This window comes from Rhinatrema bivittatum, chromosome 5 (assembly GCF_901001135.1).
Source record: "Rhinatrema bivittatum chromosome 5, aRhiBiv1.1, whole genome shotgun sequence".
Taxonomy (NCBI): domain Eukaryota; kingdom Metazoa; phylum Chordata; class Amphibia; order Gymnophiona; family Rhinatrematidae; genus Rhinatrema; species Rhinatrema bivittatum.
In genome coordinates, this window is record NC_042619.1 from 340,865,923 (window position 1) to 340,882,744 (window position 16,822).

Sequence of the window (16,822 nt, forward strand, 5' to 3'; positions counted from 1 at the left end):
TGAGTTCACTGTAAACCGGCATGATGTGCTTCACGAATGTCGGTAAATAAAAGTTAATTAATAAATAAATAAATAAATAAATAAATATTTGATAATGTTAAAGGGTTTCTATATTCATTGGGTGACTTCATCCCTTTCATACATCACTTTATATTCTATAACTGGAGCTTTTTTTTTTGTTTTCCCTTGCAGAAAAGGCATTATGTAAAGGTAACGGCAGGAAGAGTGGATGACTTCATCACAGGTTTTATTCTGCCAGAACCCACTGTCATCCATTTATTCCTGAGATTCTAAGTTCTGGATGTCAGACTTCTCTGTGGGAGTGGGGGTGGATATCAAAGATACTACACAATTGGGGTAATTGGATGTCTGAGAATCACAGATCTTGTTCGACCAGAGCCCACTCTAACCATTTATTCCTGGGTTTCTGACTTCTCTGTGGGAGTTGGGAGAGTTATTCTGGATGCTGCAAGGAATGGGAGGTTCTTTGAAACCTGGACAATTCCTCTTTCAGAAGAATCAGCTCCTTTTTCATTGCAGACAGCTAAAAGCAATGTGCCTTGCCACTCAGTAATGCACCATCATATACACAAGCTGAAAATTATTTTGTGAAAATGTTTTAAAAAAGAATGTGGTACCTCATATATCGATTGAGCTTCTCAATATTATCAGAGAATGCTCACAACAGATGTACAAAGCTTGCACAAATACTATTCACCAGTTAGTTTGTTGACTGTGTGACTAGATCAACCTTGATTTTAATCATTGGTATCCACATTCCATAAATTACATTTTTTCTTTTTTTATATTTTAAGAGATGAGACACTTATCGTTTATGTAGCTTAGGTGGTGACAGCTTTTGACAACACCGGCCTGACCCGACATGATACGTGTTTCGTAGGCTTCTTCAGGGGTAAGACGTTTTTCTGTCCCATTGCATTACGCTATAGCATGATCTCAGCTACCTGAGATCATGCTATAGCATAATACAATGGGACAGCTAGCTGAGATCAGGTTTTGGCTTATTGCAATGGGACAGACTATAAATACACCGCAAAAACGTCTTACCCCTGAAGAAGCCTACGAAACACGTATGGCTAACATAATAAAATTCAGCTTCAGACTTAAATGGTCAACAAGGTCAGTATTCAGATGCCTGGATTATATTTAATGCATTTTCATTAACAACAGCATTTTGGTGTTTGGGGGGTATTATTTAAATATAGAGAGTCTATCCTTGAAAAGATAAACACTATTTTTTAAATTTTGAATATGCCACATACATCAAACTTAACAAATCAAGACTTTCAAGCTAATATAAAATATCAATACACTTACTGGTTTTAGCTGACTTAGAGGACATACTCTGCATGCTCGCATTTCATGGAATTGTACAGTGATTTTTCCCTTTGGAGTGATGCGTGTCACAGTTCCCTCTCCAAATTCATCATGTAGTACTTGTCCACCTAGCCTTAAGCGACTATCTATGCCACCAATAACTGCTAGCACTGCCATCAAACTGCCCACTTCTGGATTCTCAGAATCTGGAAAGTAATCTTCAAATGCAACCTAATTAAAAAAAAAAGCAAAAATATACCACATATTATTCAAAAAAAACAAAACAAAAATGTTCTACTTGGATTATTTAGCGTGAGAGAGACAAAAGCATAAAACTACTTCTGCAGGAAGTCATAAACAAAGAGATGCTGCATACAGAAGGATGTTAGTCCCCACACATGGGTGACATCATCAAATGGAGCCTGGCACAGAAAACTTATGTCAAAGTTCCTGGAACTTTGACTGAGCATAATGAGCATGCCCTAATCCATACATCCACGTGCGATCCCCTCTGCAGTCTCGTAAAACAGAATTACAAAAAAATAAATAAGAACAGGAGAAAACCTTCTCTGCTGGATTAGTGGGTGGGTTTCATGAGGGCTAACATCCTGCTGTCTTAGGAGATGCTTTCTGAAACTGCCTAGGTACACTGAGCATGCCCAGCATGCCCTATACCACATGTTCACTTGGGGTTCCCTCTTTAGTCTTATAACATAAAATTATAATAAAAGAAAAAATACATAAGGAGAAACCCAACTCTGCGGGATGGCAGATGGGTTTCATGTGGACTACCATACTGCTGCCCCAAGAGAACATCTTTTACAGGTGATAGTGATCATAATAGTGATCAAAATATGATCAAATTTGATTTAATGACTGGAAGAGGGACAGTAAGCAAAACCACGGCTCTCATGCTAAACTTTCAAAAGGGAAACTTTGATAAAATGAGAAAAATAGAAAAAAACTGAAAGGAGCAGCTACAAAAGTAAAAAAAAGTGTGCAAGAGGCATGGTCATTGTTAAAAAATACCATCCTAGAAGCACAATCCAGATGTATTCCACACATTAAGAAAGGTGGAAAGAAGGCAAAACGATTACCAGCATGGTTAAAAGGTGAGGTGAAAGAAGCTATTTTAGCCAGATCTTCATTCAAAAATTGGATGAAGGATCCATCAAGAAAATAGTATAATGTATCAACGTTGGCAAGTTAAATGAAAGACATTGATAAGACAGGCTAAGAGAGAATTTGAAAAGAAGTTGGCAGTAGTGGCAAAAACTCACAGTAAAAACTTTTTAAAATATATCCGAAGCAGAAAGCCTGTGAGGGTGTCAGTTGGACCGTTAGATGATCGAGGGTTAAAGGGGCACTTAGAGAAGATAAGGCCATCGCAGAAAGATTAAATGATTTATTTTCTTCGGTGTTTACTGAAGAGGATGTTGGGGAGGTACCCGTACTGGAGAAGGTTTTCATGGGTAATGATTCAGATGGACTGAATCAAATCACGGTGAACCTAGAAGATGTGGTAGGCCTGATTGACAAACTGAAGAGTAGTAAATCACCTGGACCGGATGGTATACACCCCAGAGTTCTGAAGGAACTAAAAAATGAAATTTCAGATCTATTAGTAAAAATTTGTAACCTGTCGTTAAAATCATCCATTGTACCTGAAGATTGGAGGATAACTAATGTAATCCCCATATTTAAAAAGGGCTCCAGGGGCAATCTGGGAAACTACAGATCGGTTAGCCTGACTTCAGTGCCAGGAAAAATAGTGGAAAGTATTCTAAACATCAAAATCACAGAACATATAGAAAGACATGGTTTAATGGATCAAAGTCAGCATGGCTTTACCCAAGGCAAGTCTTGCCTCATAAATCTGCTTCACTTTTTTGAAGGAGTTAATAAACATGTGGATAAAGGTGAACCGGTAGATGTAGTATACTTGGATTTTCAGAAGGCGTTTGACAAAGTTCCTCATGAGAGGCTTCTAGGAAAAATAAAAAGTCATGGGATAGGTGGCGATGTCCTTTCATGAATTACAAACTGGCTAAAAGACAGGAAACTGAGAGTAGGATTAAATGGACAATTTTCTTAGTGGAAGGGAGTTAACAGTGGAATGCCTCAGGGATCTGTATTGGGACCCGTACTTTTCAATATATTTATAAATGATCTGGATAGAAATACGACTAGTGAGGTAATCAAATTTGCAGATGATACAAAATTGTTCAGAGTAGTTAAATCACAAGCAGATTGTGATAAATTGCAGGAAGACCTTTTGAGGTTGGAAAATTGGGCATCAAAATGGCAGATGAAATTTAATGTGGATAAGTGCAAGGTGATGCATATAGGGAAAAATAACCCATGCTATAATTACACAATGTTGGGTTCCATATTAGGTGCTACAACCCAAGAAAGAGATCTAGGTGCCATAGTGGATAACACATTGAAATCATCGGCTCAGTGTGCTGCGGCAGTCAAAAAAGCAAACAGAATGTTGGGAATTATTAGAAAGGGAATGGTGAATAAAACGGAAAATGTCATAATGCCTCTGTATCGCTCCATGGTGAGACCGCACCTTGAATACTGTGTACAATTATGGTCGCCACATCTCAAAAAATATATAATTGCGATGGAGAAGGTACAGAGAAGGGCTACCAAAATGATAAGGGGAATGGAACAACTCCCCTATGAGGAAAGACTAAAGAGGTTAGGACTTTTCAGCCTGGAGAAGAGACGAGTGAGGGGGGATATGATAGAGGTGTTTAAAATCATAAGAGGTCTAGAACGGATAATAGAAAGACTAGGGGGCACTCCATGAAGTTAGCATGTGGCACATACAAAACTAATCGGAGAAAGTTCTTTTTCACTCAATGCACAATTAAACTCAATTAAAAAAGGATTGGATAAGTTCTTGGAAGAGAAGTCCATTACCTGCTATTAATTAAGTTGACTTAGATAATAACCACGGCTATTACTAGCAACGGTAACATGGAATAGACTTAGTTTTGGGGTACTTGCCAGGTTGTTATGGCCTGGATTGGCCACTGTTGGAAACAGGATGCTGGGCTTGATGGACCTTTGGTCTGACCCAGTATGGCATGTTCTTATGTTCTTAGGTAAGCAACTCTGATTTCTCCTAGGACAAGTAGGATGGTAGTCCTCACACATGGATGAATCCCTAGCTACAAGTTGCTTCCCAACACAAGAGGGGACCAAGTACCAACGGGCACAACAAACAGTTGTTAACAGAGGAGGAAACAGCCTGAACCCAAACAATGTGTCCTAGGCATGGAGAGTTGGGTTCCACACCTCGAAGACATTCCTCAGGACAGACTGGTCAAATCTACTGTTGCATTAGTCATCCCTACCCAGACAGTAATGAGATGTGAATGTTTGGAGAGAACTCCATGGTACAGCCTTGTAGATCTCCTCCACAGGCACTGGGATAACGATGCCATATCTCTGACAGAATGAGCCTTGACATGACCTCCTAGATGCAATCCAGCTTTGGCATTGCAGAAGGAGATGCAATTTGCTAGCCAACTGGATAGTGTCCGTTTGGCAATAGCAACACTCAAACTATTCCTATCAAACGAAATAAAAAGTTGGGTGGAATGTCTATGGGCTTCTACCCGCTCCAGATATAAGCCTAAGGCTCTCTTGCAGTCCAAACTGTGCAGTGCTCGTTCGCCTTGGTGAGAATGGGGCCTGGGAAAGAATGTTGGCAGGACAATTGACTGGTTAACATGGAAATCCATCACCACCTTAGGCAGGAACTTAGGGTGCATACACAAGACCACCCTTTCATGATAAAAACAGTATAAGGTGGATAATGCCCGGAGCTCGCTGACCCTGGGAGATGAGGTGACCACCATCAAAAATATGACCTTCCAGGTCAGGTACGTCAGGTCACAGGAGAACAGTGGCTCAAAAGGATCTTTTATCAGCTGAGCTAGTACCACATTGTGGTCCCAACACACAGTGGGAGGCCTTAGGGAGGCTTCAATTGGAGCAGACCTAGCATGAAAAGTACAACTATAGGCTGTACAGAGATGAGCGTACCATCTATACTATGGTGGTATGTGCCAGCTGCACTCAGATGAACTCTAATGGAGTTGGTTTTCACCCAGCCTCTGATAGGTGTAGAAGGTAATCAAGCAGTTTTTGTGTGGGGCAGGAGAACGGATCCAAGGTCTTAGGCTTACACCATACGGAAATCCTACTCCACTTCAGTCTGTAGGACTTTCTAGTGGAAGGCTTTCTGAAAGCAACCAGGACCCGAGACACACCCTCTGAAAGATCAAGCGATTGCAAAATTAAGCCTGGAGGTTAGGATGCTGCACCCTGCCTCGATCTTGCATGATGAGCTCTGGGAAAGACCACAGAATATTTGGTTTCTGAATGGACAACTCCCGAAGGAGTGGAAACCAGACCTGTCTCGGCCAATGAGAGGCTATGAGAACCATAGTCCCTCTGTCCTCGCAAAGCTTCAAGATGGTCTTCGTCACTAAGTGAATCGGAGGATACACGTACAGAACACCATTGCTCAAATGGTAGGCAAAGGCGTCCCAGGCTGGTTTGCTGTCTGTTCTGTACAGAGAGCAGAATGGAGTCACTTTTCCATTGCAGGGAGATGCAAACAGACCCACATCTGCGCTCCCCCAGAGGCGGAAGATTCAGTACACTACCCCCAGGTCCAGAGACCACTCACGCTGTTTGAAGACATGACTCAGCCGGTCCACTATCACATTCTCCGATCCGGCCACATGGCCCTGAGCACCAGCTCATAAGACTGGGCCCAGGACCACATCTGGACCACTTCATGACACAGGAGTTACGATCCCGTGCCTCCCTGCTTTTTGACATACCACATAGCTATTTGGTTGTCTGTTTGGATCAGGACAACTTTGTTAGACAGCCAATTTTTGAAAGCCCAGAGTGCATATCTGATCGCCTGGAGCTCCAGAAAATAGATTTGACAATGTGCTTCCTGGATGGACCAGAGGCCCTGAGTGCAGAACCCCTCAATATGAGCTCCCCACCCCAGGATGGACGCATCCGTGGTTAAGGACAATTTGGGTAGGGGGAATTTGGAATGATATTTCCCATTCAAAATTTGAGAGTACCCGCCATCAAAATGAAGAGACCCGGAGAGAAAGGGTGATTCAGATGCAATCCTGGAGGCTCTGCGTGGCCTAATACCACTGCGTCCTCAGGGTCCACTGGTTCTGCACATGTGCAAACATGCCAAAAAGTAACATTGACAGTTTTGGCCATATGGCACCAACAACCTCTACATGTGCAAGCTGTTCTCTGCTGGCTCTGTAGAATCACCGCCACTATAGACATCAAGGTGACCGTGGCAGGAAGGCCTTGACCTGAGCCGTGCATAGCAGAGCTCCTATGAAGTCCAATGAAGGTGACAGGCTGAGATGGAACTTTGGGTAGTTATGACGAACCCTAGTGACTTCAACACTCAGATAGTTAAGTGCATGGACCGAGTGGCTCCTGCCTGAAATGTACTCTTCACCAACCAATCATCCAAATAAGGGGAAAAACATGCACTGCCAGCCTGCAGAGGTGCACTCTCACCACAGCCAATCATTTTGTGAAGACATGTGGGACTCTGTACTGGAATTGTTTTCCCACCACAAATCTGAGATACTTCCTATGACTTGGGAAGATCTTGTTGTGAGTGTACATGTCCTTCAAATCAAGGGAGCATAGCCAGTCCCCTTTTTGCAAGAGGGGAATCAGGGTGCACAGGGAGATGATCTAGAACTTTTCTCTTTTTCTAAAGTCTTCAAAGCCCTCAGGTCTATAGGACTGTTTCCCCCATTCTCTTTGGAATAAGGAAGTACCGGGAATAGAATCCCTGCCCTCTTTGCCTTGGAGGAATAGATTTGATCGCTCTGGCCATTAAGAGGGTGGAGAGCTCTCTTATCAGTACCTCACTATTGGCCCCCAAAAACAGGCACAGAGGACAATTTGGTGGGAAACCCAATAGGTTTAATTGTTAACCTTGATGGACGATGGACAGAACCCACTGGTACGAGGTTATACCAGGCCACTGATCCACGAAGAACCGTAGCCTACCTCCGACCTGGGGATCTAGCATTTTGGGTACAGGTGGCTGGCTTATGTCCCCTATGATCCAGTCAAAACCCCATACCAGGATTTGACTGGGGCACCAGCTGGGACTTGGGAGATCTCTGCTGCCTGGGACGGCCACATGAGCTCACCCTTTGAGAACAGGAGCGAGGGGCCGGAGGATAGAACTTCCTTTGGCAGTAGAAAGACTTCCTCTGACCATGTCTTGCCAGTCTCCTTGCTGAGGAGGGCAGGTCTGAAGTGCTGGTGAATAGTTATTGGAGGGTCTTATGGTGGTCCCGCAACTGGGCTGCATATCCCTCACCTTATCTCCAAAGAGATTCTCTCCCATACACAGCAAGTCAGTGAGTCTTTCCTGTGCCTCTGGTTGGAAAACCAAGGCCCAAAGCCATGCCATTCTGCAGGCACCGATTCCTGCTGCAGAGACTATCGATGCCATTTCGAAAACATCATAGGTTGTACGAACCTCATGTTTTCCACACTCCAGGCCCTTATGCACCAGCAACATGAAGGTTTATGACTGCTGTTGAGGTAGCTGCTCAGTTGCCTCCTGCAATTTCTTTTGTCTTTACTAGGACAGATTTAATTGATCAAAATGGTTATTTTACCACACCTTCTTTATCTATGCCAGCATTTACCATGTAATATTCCAATGTATTGCTTTCAGAATTTAGATGGAGCCTTCAATACCTTAATTGTGGAAGAGGAAAGTGTTGTGTTCCGCGAATGCGGCCATCCGCGGGCGCAGCCCCCCTACCTCCTCCGATGACCAGGGCAGCGTTGGGGCCGACTGCCCTGCCCCGAGCTCCGAACCCCCGTGCGGGCCTTCGGGCTGGCCGCCGGGATCGGAGCCGACCCTGCTCCTCCCGCGTGGCCGCTGCTGCTCTCCTCCGCGACCCGGATCCAAGATGGCCGCCGCCATCCTTGGACGCGAGGCCACGCCCCTTCACCAGAGTTAAAGGGACCTTGTCCCTTTAATTGCCTGCAGCTGGTTCTTACCTCCAGGGCCAGAAGTATATAAGGAGACTTCCTCTGACCATTCCTCAACTTGACAATGTCCTCCAACGCTGTCTAGTCTCTTTGCTTCGGTGAGTTCCTTGTGCTCGGACTCTGGTTCCAAGTTTCGTCTTGGTGTTCCCGGTTCCTGACTTCGGATTGGCTTACGGTGATTCTCTGGTTCCTGAATTTGGATTGGCAAGCAGTGATCCTCTGGTACACGACTTCGGACTGGTGAGCGTTGACCCTCTGGCACTTGACCTAGGACTCCTTCAAGACCACAGTCTCCAAAGGCCCACCTAAGTCCCAGCGGCCCGGGTCCCTATGGGCTCCTCCTGGGGGGACCGTGGGCTTCCAGGGCGAAGCTCCAGTTGGCCTTTGCACCGATACCCTGACCTCTCTAGGTCCACCTAAGTCCCAGCGGTCGGGTCCCTATGGGCTCCTCCCGGGGGGACCGCCGACCACCAGTGGTGACGACCACTCATCTGCTCATCTCCTTGTCTGTCTCCACAGTAGCTTCTGTCTTCAGTGCCAAGGGTCAGCTGCTCTCTTCCTCTGTCCTGCCTCGCCACCCGACGAGAGAACCTACGGATCCTCCGCAAGGTGTACATCCCCTCGTCGGCCCAAGGGTCCACAAGCCTGAGCATAACAGATTGCCAAGTCCATGGACCCGGCAGAGGCATCATCCTGGGCCGTGCTTCTCCAGTACCTCCTCTAACGCTACCAGTTGCGTTAACCTTTGCCGGCGGCGAGTTCCACACTTTTGCCTTGGTGGACTCTGGCGCCAGGGGTAACTTCATCATGAAAAGTCTGGCGGAGCATTTGGAGTTACCACAAACTCGCCTTCCAGCGCCCTTGGTCATCTCCTCCATTCAAGGGAAACCTCTCCCAGAGCGCGTGACACACACCACGGTTCCTGTCCCACTGAGGGTTGGAATCCTCCACCAGGAGCACATGCCATTGTATGTTGTGGAATACTCCATACACCCGATTGTCCTGGGCCTTCCCTGGCTGCAGGAACACGAACCTCAGTTTAACTGGAAGACTTTGCAGCTTTCTCGCTGGGGGCCGAAATGTCACGGCAATTGCCTCCAATCCGTGGTTCCTGTCTCCTGTCCTGTGGTTTCCACCAGCCTTCCAGGCCTGCCGGCCCCCTATGGCGCATACGTGGATGTGTTCTCGAAACAGAAGGCCGAGATACTTCCACCCCATCGCTCCTTCGATTGCGCCATCAATCTCTTTCCTGGTACTGAGCCTCCTCGGGGCCGCACATACGCCCTCTCGCCTGCTGAGACACAGGCCATGAGCGAATACATCAAAGAGAACTTGGAGAGGGGCTTCATTCGGAAGTCTAAATCCCCTGCCGGGGCTGGTTTCTTCTTTATCGCGAAGAAGGACGGGAGTCTCCGCCCCTGTATTGACTACCGGGGCTTAAATGCTATTACAGTCAAGGATCACTACCCCTTGCCCCTCATCTCGGAACTCTTTGACCGGCTCCAAGGGGCGAGGATCTTTTCCAAATTGGACCTCCGAGGGGCCTACAACCTCATCCGAATCAATGAAGGTGATGAGTGGAAGACCACCTTCAATACCCGAGACGGCCACTATGAGTATCTAGTGATGCCCTTCGGGCTCTGTAACGCTCCTGCGGTGTTCCAGAACACCATGAATGAGATCTTCTGTGATCTCCTATACAAATATGAGGTGGTATACCTGGATGACATTTTAGTATTCTCAGATTCCCTGACCACGAACCGTCAGCACGTCATCCAGGTATTGCAACGGCTCCGAGAACATCAGTTGTACGCAAAATTAGAAAAGTGCCTCTTTGAGAAGGAGTCCCTTTCTTTCCTGGGATACATCATCTCCAGTGAAGGGTTCCATATGGATCCTCAAAAGCTGAAAGCCATTCGGGAATGGCCCCAGCCATCCGGATTGAAGGCACTCCAACGATTCCTAGGATTCGCGAATTATTTTCGGTCATTCATTCTCCACTATGCGTCCATAGTCGCCCCGATGACAGCCCTGACCCAGAAAGGCATGGATCCCAAGAAGTGGCCTCCTGGAGCGGAAGCCGCCTTTCATCTCCTCAAGGAGGCGTTCCTGCGCAACCATGCCTTTGGCATCCAGACCCACAGCGTCCGTTCATCGTTGAAGTGGAAGGCATAGGCGCCGCCTTGAGTCAGACGTCTGATAATCACAAACTTCGTCCGTGTGCTTTCCTCTCTTGCCAGTTCTCCCCGGCGGAGAGAAATTATGCCATAGGAGATAAGGAGCTGCTAGCGATCAAGGTCGCCCTCGAAGAATGGTGCCCCTGGCTGGAGGGAGCACAGCACCCGTTCACAATTTACACGGACAAGAATCTCGAATACCTGCACCGGGCACAACAGCTCAACCCACGGCAAGCATGGTGGGCCCTGTTTTTCACCCGGTTTAATTTTGTGCTCCGCTACAGACCGGCCGAGAAGAATGCCAAGGCCGATGCCCTATCTCGGGTATTCGAATCAACGGAAGGCTCAGAGGAACCGCGATACATCATCGAGCCATCCCGCATCCTCTTGTCTGCTACCATGACAATCCCTCCAGGGAAAACCTTAGGTTCCCCAGGCTTGCAGAAACAAGTCTTGGCATGGGCCCACGACTCCCGTTGTTCTGGTCACCCAGGGCAATCCCGGACACTACAGACCCTGTGCTGGTACTACTGGTGGCCGAAGATTAACAAAGATGTCCAGGCGTATGTGGAGTCCTGCCAGACATGTGCCCGCCACAAGAGGATCCCCGGTTCAGCTCCGGGCTTACTTCAACCCTTACCAGTGCCCTCAGAACACTGGACCCATGTGGCAACTGATTTCATGGTGGACCTGCCACTATCCAGCGGCAACACAGTGATTTGGGTGGTCGTCGACCGTTTTAGCAAAATGGCACACTTTGTACCATTGCCAGGATTGCCGTCCGCTCCACAACTGGCCCAGCTCTTCGTCCAGCATATCTTCCGGCTACACGGCCTGCCCAAAAGTATCTTGTCAGATCGAGGACCTCAGTTTACTGCCAAGTTCCGGAGGGACCTCTGTCAGAAGTTTGACGTCACGTTAGATTATACGTCAGCCTATCACCCACAGACCAATGGTCTCGCAGAGCGAACCAACCAGACATTGAAGCAGTTCCTCCGCATCTACGTTAATGAGAAGCAAGATGACTGGGCTAGCTTGCTACCTTGGGCTGAATTCGCTCTTAACTCCCATCTCTCCGCGGCTACTGGATCTTCTCCGTTCCAAATAGTGTATGGGAAACAACAGCGTCCCCCTCTGCCTGTGCCCATCACAGTGCCATCCCTGGTAGCCCAGCTTTCTGCCGAAGAACTACACCGCCTGTGGGTATCCACACAACGCGCCCTGATCAAGGCCAGTCAGGTGGCAAAAAGGTATGCCGACCAACGAAGAAGGTCTTACCCACCTCTCTGGCCAGGCCAAAAGGTTTGGTTAAGCACACAATTCATCCGCCTGAAGCTACCATCAGCGCGTCTAGACCCGCGATTCATCAGGCCGTTTCCCATCATCCGGCAGGTGGGTGCAGTCTCATACCAGCTTAGTCTTCCCCCGTCCCTTAAGATACACAACACCTTTCACGTATCCCTCCTGAAGCCTCTAGTACTGTCATGGCCTTCCAGCACGCCTCCGACACCTCAACCAGTGGCCTCTGAGGATGATCTCACCTACCAGGTCCGGGAGGTTTTAGATGAGAGGAAGCATCGAAAGAAGTGGGAGTATCTGCTAGCCTGGGAAGGCTTCGGCCCCGAGGAGAACTCCTGGGAACCATTGGTCAACATTCTGGATCGGGGATTGCTGGAACAGTTACACCGCAATCATCCAGATAAACCCAGGCCTCCGGGAAGGCGCCCTAAAGAGGAGGCGCCCTAAAGAGGGGGGGTACTGTTGTGTTCCGCGCTCGCGGCCGTCAGCGGGTGCGGCCCCCTACCTCCTCCGACGACCAGGGCAGCATTGGGGTCGACTGCCCTGCCCCGGGCGGCGCGGGCCTTTGGGCTGGCCGCCGGGATCGGAGCCATCCTTGCTCCTCCCGCGCGGCCGCTGCTGCTCTCCTCCGCGGCCCGGATCCGCCATCCTTGGACGTGAGGCCACGCCCCTTCACCAGAGTTAAAGGGACCTCGTCCCTTTAATTGCCTGCAGCTGGTTCTTACCTCCAGGGCCAGAGGAAGTATATAAGGAGACTTCCTCTGACCATTCCTCGACTTGGCAACGTCCTCCAACGCTGTCTAGTCTGCTTGCTTCGGTGAGTTCCTTGTGCTCGGACTCTGGTTCCTGTTTCGCCTTGGTGTTCCTGGTTCCTGACTTTGGATTGGCTTACAGTGATTCTCTGGTTCCTGACTTCGGATTGGCTTACGGTGATTCTCTGGTTCCTGACTTCAGATTGGCAAGCGGTGATCCTCTAGGGTACATGACTTCGGACTGGTGAGTGTCGACCCTCTGGCACTTGACCTTGGACTCCTTCAAGACCACCGTCTCCAAGGGCCCACCTAAGTCCCAGCGGCCCGGGTCCCTACTGGCTCCTCCTGGGGGGACCGTGGGTTTCCAGGGTGAAGCTCCAGTTGGCCTTTGCACCGATACCCTGACCTCTCTAGGTCCACCTAAGTCCCAGCGGTCGGGTCCCTACGGGCTCCTCCCGGGGGATCGCAGACCACCAGTGGTGAAGACTCTCATCTGCTCATCTCCTTGTCCGTCTCCACAGTAGCTTCTGTCTTCAGTGCCAAGGGTCAGCTGCTCTCCTCCTCTGTCTGCCTCGCCACCCGACGAGAGAACCTACGGATCCTCCGCAAGGTGTACCATCCCCTCGTCGGCCCAAGGGTCCACAAGCCTGAACATAACAGAAAGTTCTTTGCATAAAATTATCTTTTCTTAAATTCCTCCTGGATTGTGGCGGGCTAAATTACCTGACATATATTTATATTACCTTTCAGAGATTACTTGGAATTAAAGGATAGTTTACCTTTCCTATTGACTATGTCTACCATATCTCCACTGGATTCCCAGATTGGATGTATTGATCACATTTCCCAAACTTTGAGGATTTCATAAACTGTTCATAAATTGTTGCACCTTCCACTGGACGACATTTCAACGATCTCTCCATTAAGGGGAAATCCAGCTTTGTCTAAAGCTACAATGTCAGGTGATACAGTAGACTGGAATCATAAAGGATTATGTTATCTGGAACAGATATCGAAAGGTTCTCTTTTTAAGTCTTTTCAGGCTGTGTGCCTTGAATTTGGGATATCAGTACAACCTCAACATATTTACTTACAACTGAGAAAGGATACAGTTAGATCACAGGGTGAGGCAAGTTCATTACGACACGGGACAGGTTTGGAATCTATTTTGACCAAGTCTAAATTTCATGCTAAATTAATATCTAGACTGCACATGTATTTACAAGATGGAATACATGATCCCAGTAGTAGGCAAACTAACTTTTGATGAGGATGACTGGAGGATCGTAGGGATAGCCACAGTGAAATTATCCAGATGCAATAAAGTACGGAAACTGATGTTTCAGTTATTGTACCATACGTAAATATAAATATACCCTATGGTTTTTGCCAAATTCAGCGCTACAAATCCATTGTGTTGGTGGGGCTGTGGTATATCATCTTCTTACAAACATATGTGGTGGGACTGTTAAATTGTGCATGATTTTTGGCATAAGATGCAGTTGGATATTAAAGATATAACGAAGGATTGATATCCAGTTGACAGCCCCCTTATGTTTGCTGGGTTATTGGAATGATCAATTAGTGACCAGTTATTAAGAAATTAATACTGCATCTGTTACATGCTGCTAGAATAACTATTAACTATTATTGGAAGATAGTACACTCGATGTCACACTGGCAGAAGGTGTTTCTGATATTGTAGTTATGGAACAGATACCTTTTACTCTTAAGAATCAAACAGTGAAATATGACCTTATTTGGAAAATCTACTGGAGATCTTTAATGTGGGTTTGGGGGATATTGCCTTTGTAACAACCTGTGTTCATTCCTATATATGGATGCTTTTCTCCCGGAGACTGCTTTGTAAATTGTTTTTGTTGAACATGTTTCATTTTTCTCTGTGTTTAAATAAAGAAATATTAAAAAAAAAAAAAAAAAGCTCATGTAGTCCAAAAACTTTTTGTTTGGACCAATAATTGCAATCACAACCTGCAAAGTATCCAACTATTTATTACCAAAAATATCATAAGATAAATCTAGTACTAAGCAGTATCTGTATAAGAGTTTACATTAGCTATTGTGTCAAATAGTAAAACTGTTTCTTTGAAAATAAATTACCCCTTCTTGTCGTTTTGCAACAAAAATATGAGTGACAGAATTTAGATGACAGTTGATGTATGTGTTGATGAGTCCATTCCACTGGCTAAGTGAATGAAGAGTCCTCAGAAGTGCCACTATCTCCTCTGCCAATGTACTGCTATGGGTAGCAGTTAAAGAGGCCTGAGGTCTAGATTTTCTTCGTCTAAGAGTCGATTCTGAGGGGAAAAAACATTCAACTATTAATTATATGTAGAATTCAGAGTAGCATAAAATTATTAAATTAACAAAACTTTAACCTTACCTCTAAGTAGAGGGATATCAGATGAACATGTACTCAACAGACTGCCTAAGAAGCCAAACAGTTTCTCTACAAGGAATTTCATATCCTCTGATCTTTCATTTTTGTCCCACGAAGGAAGAACTGCTTGCAACAAACGTACAGCAAGAATCTAAAAACATAATGAATTTGTGATGCATGAACTTTTCCAGGTACGGGATACTTTTCAAAGAGTGCATAGGTCTGTGGGAAGTTTTTACATACCAAGTGAAAACATGGTTGCTTACCTGGAACAAATGTTCTCAAAGGACAGCAGGATGTCAGTTCTCATACATGGGTGACATAATTCAATGGAGCTCGGCACAGAAAACTTATGTCAAACTTCTAGAACTTTGACAGAGACTTTCTGATCATGCTCACACATGCATTATAACCACTTGTTCACAAGGGATCCCCTCAATCTTATAACATATAATTCAAATACAATAATAATAATAATAATAATATCCATGAAGTGGAAACCCAACTCAGCTCACAGGTAAGCAGGTTTTGAGAATACGGACATTCTGCTATCCTCGGAGATCACCTGTTAGAAAACAACTCTGCTTTCTCTGAGAACAAGCAGGATGGCAGTTCTCACACATGGGTGAATTCCTAGTTACAGATGACCCCATCAAACAAAAAAGGGGACCAACAAAACAGATGTCAATGGGCACAAAAACAACAAGCTTTGTTGGTAATGGGGGCCAGTGGGGGGAGCATGAACAGAAAGAACAAGCCCTAGAAGGGAACATAGTTGAGTTCTATACCACAAACAAGTTCTGAAGGATGGATTGGCCAAATCTGCAGTTGTGTCGGTCATCCCTATCCAGATAGTAATGAGATGTGACTGAGTGGATGGAACTCCACGTCACAGCACTGCAGATCTCCTCCATGGGGACTGTTTGCAAGTGGGCTACAGACACTGCCACGGCTTGAACAGAATGAACCTTTACATAACCCCCACAATGCAATCCCGCCTGGGAATAACAGAAGGAGATACAGTCTGCTGGCCAACTGGAAAGCATCTGATTGGAAAAAGTGATCCCCAACTTTTTCTGGTCAAAAGTAACAAAAAGCTTGGTGGACTGTCTATGGGTTTCTGTCCACTCCAGATAGAAGGCCAAGGCTCTCTTGCAGTCCAATCTGTGCAGGGTTTGTTTGCCTTGGTGCAAACGGTGCCTGGGAAAGAATGTTGGTAGTATGATGGACTGGTTAAAACAGAAGTCCTACAACACCTTTGGCAACACCTATCATGAAATATCTTAGTGAAAGATGTCACTAAGTCCTGGAGCTCAATGACCTTGTGTGCTGAAGTGTCTGCACCAAAAATATTAACTGCCTTCCTACATTTAGGAAAAGACTTAAAACGTGGCTATTCACGAAAGCCTTTCCGGAACTAAACTAAACCTATTCCATTATTACCTATTCGCTCAGACTTTGCCTTAATCATAATAATTAATATCCCTACCTCATAAGGGCAATTCTTCAACGCTATAAGCACATTGACTGACATATATGTTATATATATTTAAACCCCTGCTTCTTTTCTCTGATCCAAGTTATATTACTCCCTTGTTTTATTGTAACTGCATTCCTTAGCCTTCTCTTGTTCAACGTTTTTTACTACTATTACTATTATTTTATTATTATTATTACTTAGATCAATGTTATTTATTGCCTCTTGTTCCCTATCTACTTGTTAATTGTAAACCGACATGATGCGATTTTTATCG

The 16,822-nt window shown here is 46.0% G+C and overlaps 1 protein-coding gene across 1 annotated transcript in view; it reads right to left on the reverse strand.

Moving 5' to 3' along the window:
• LOC115092958 (E3 ubiquitin-protein ligase HERC2-like) overlaps positions 1-16,822 on the reverse strand; it is a 2,733,734-nt gene that overhangs the window by 1,702,280 nt on the left and 1,014,632 nt on the right. The window contains 3 exon segments of the mRNA XM_029604466.1: positions 1,339-1,569; positions 14,789-14,985; positions 15,072-15,219. Coding sequence (XP_029460326.1) covers positions 1,339-1,569; positions 14,789-14,985; positions 15,072-15,219 — 576 coding nt within the window.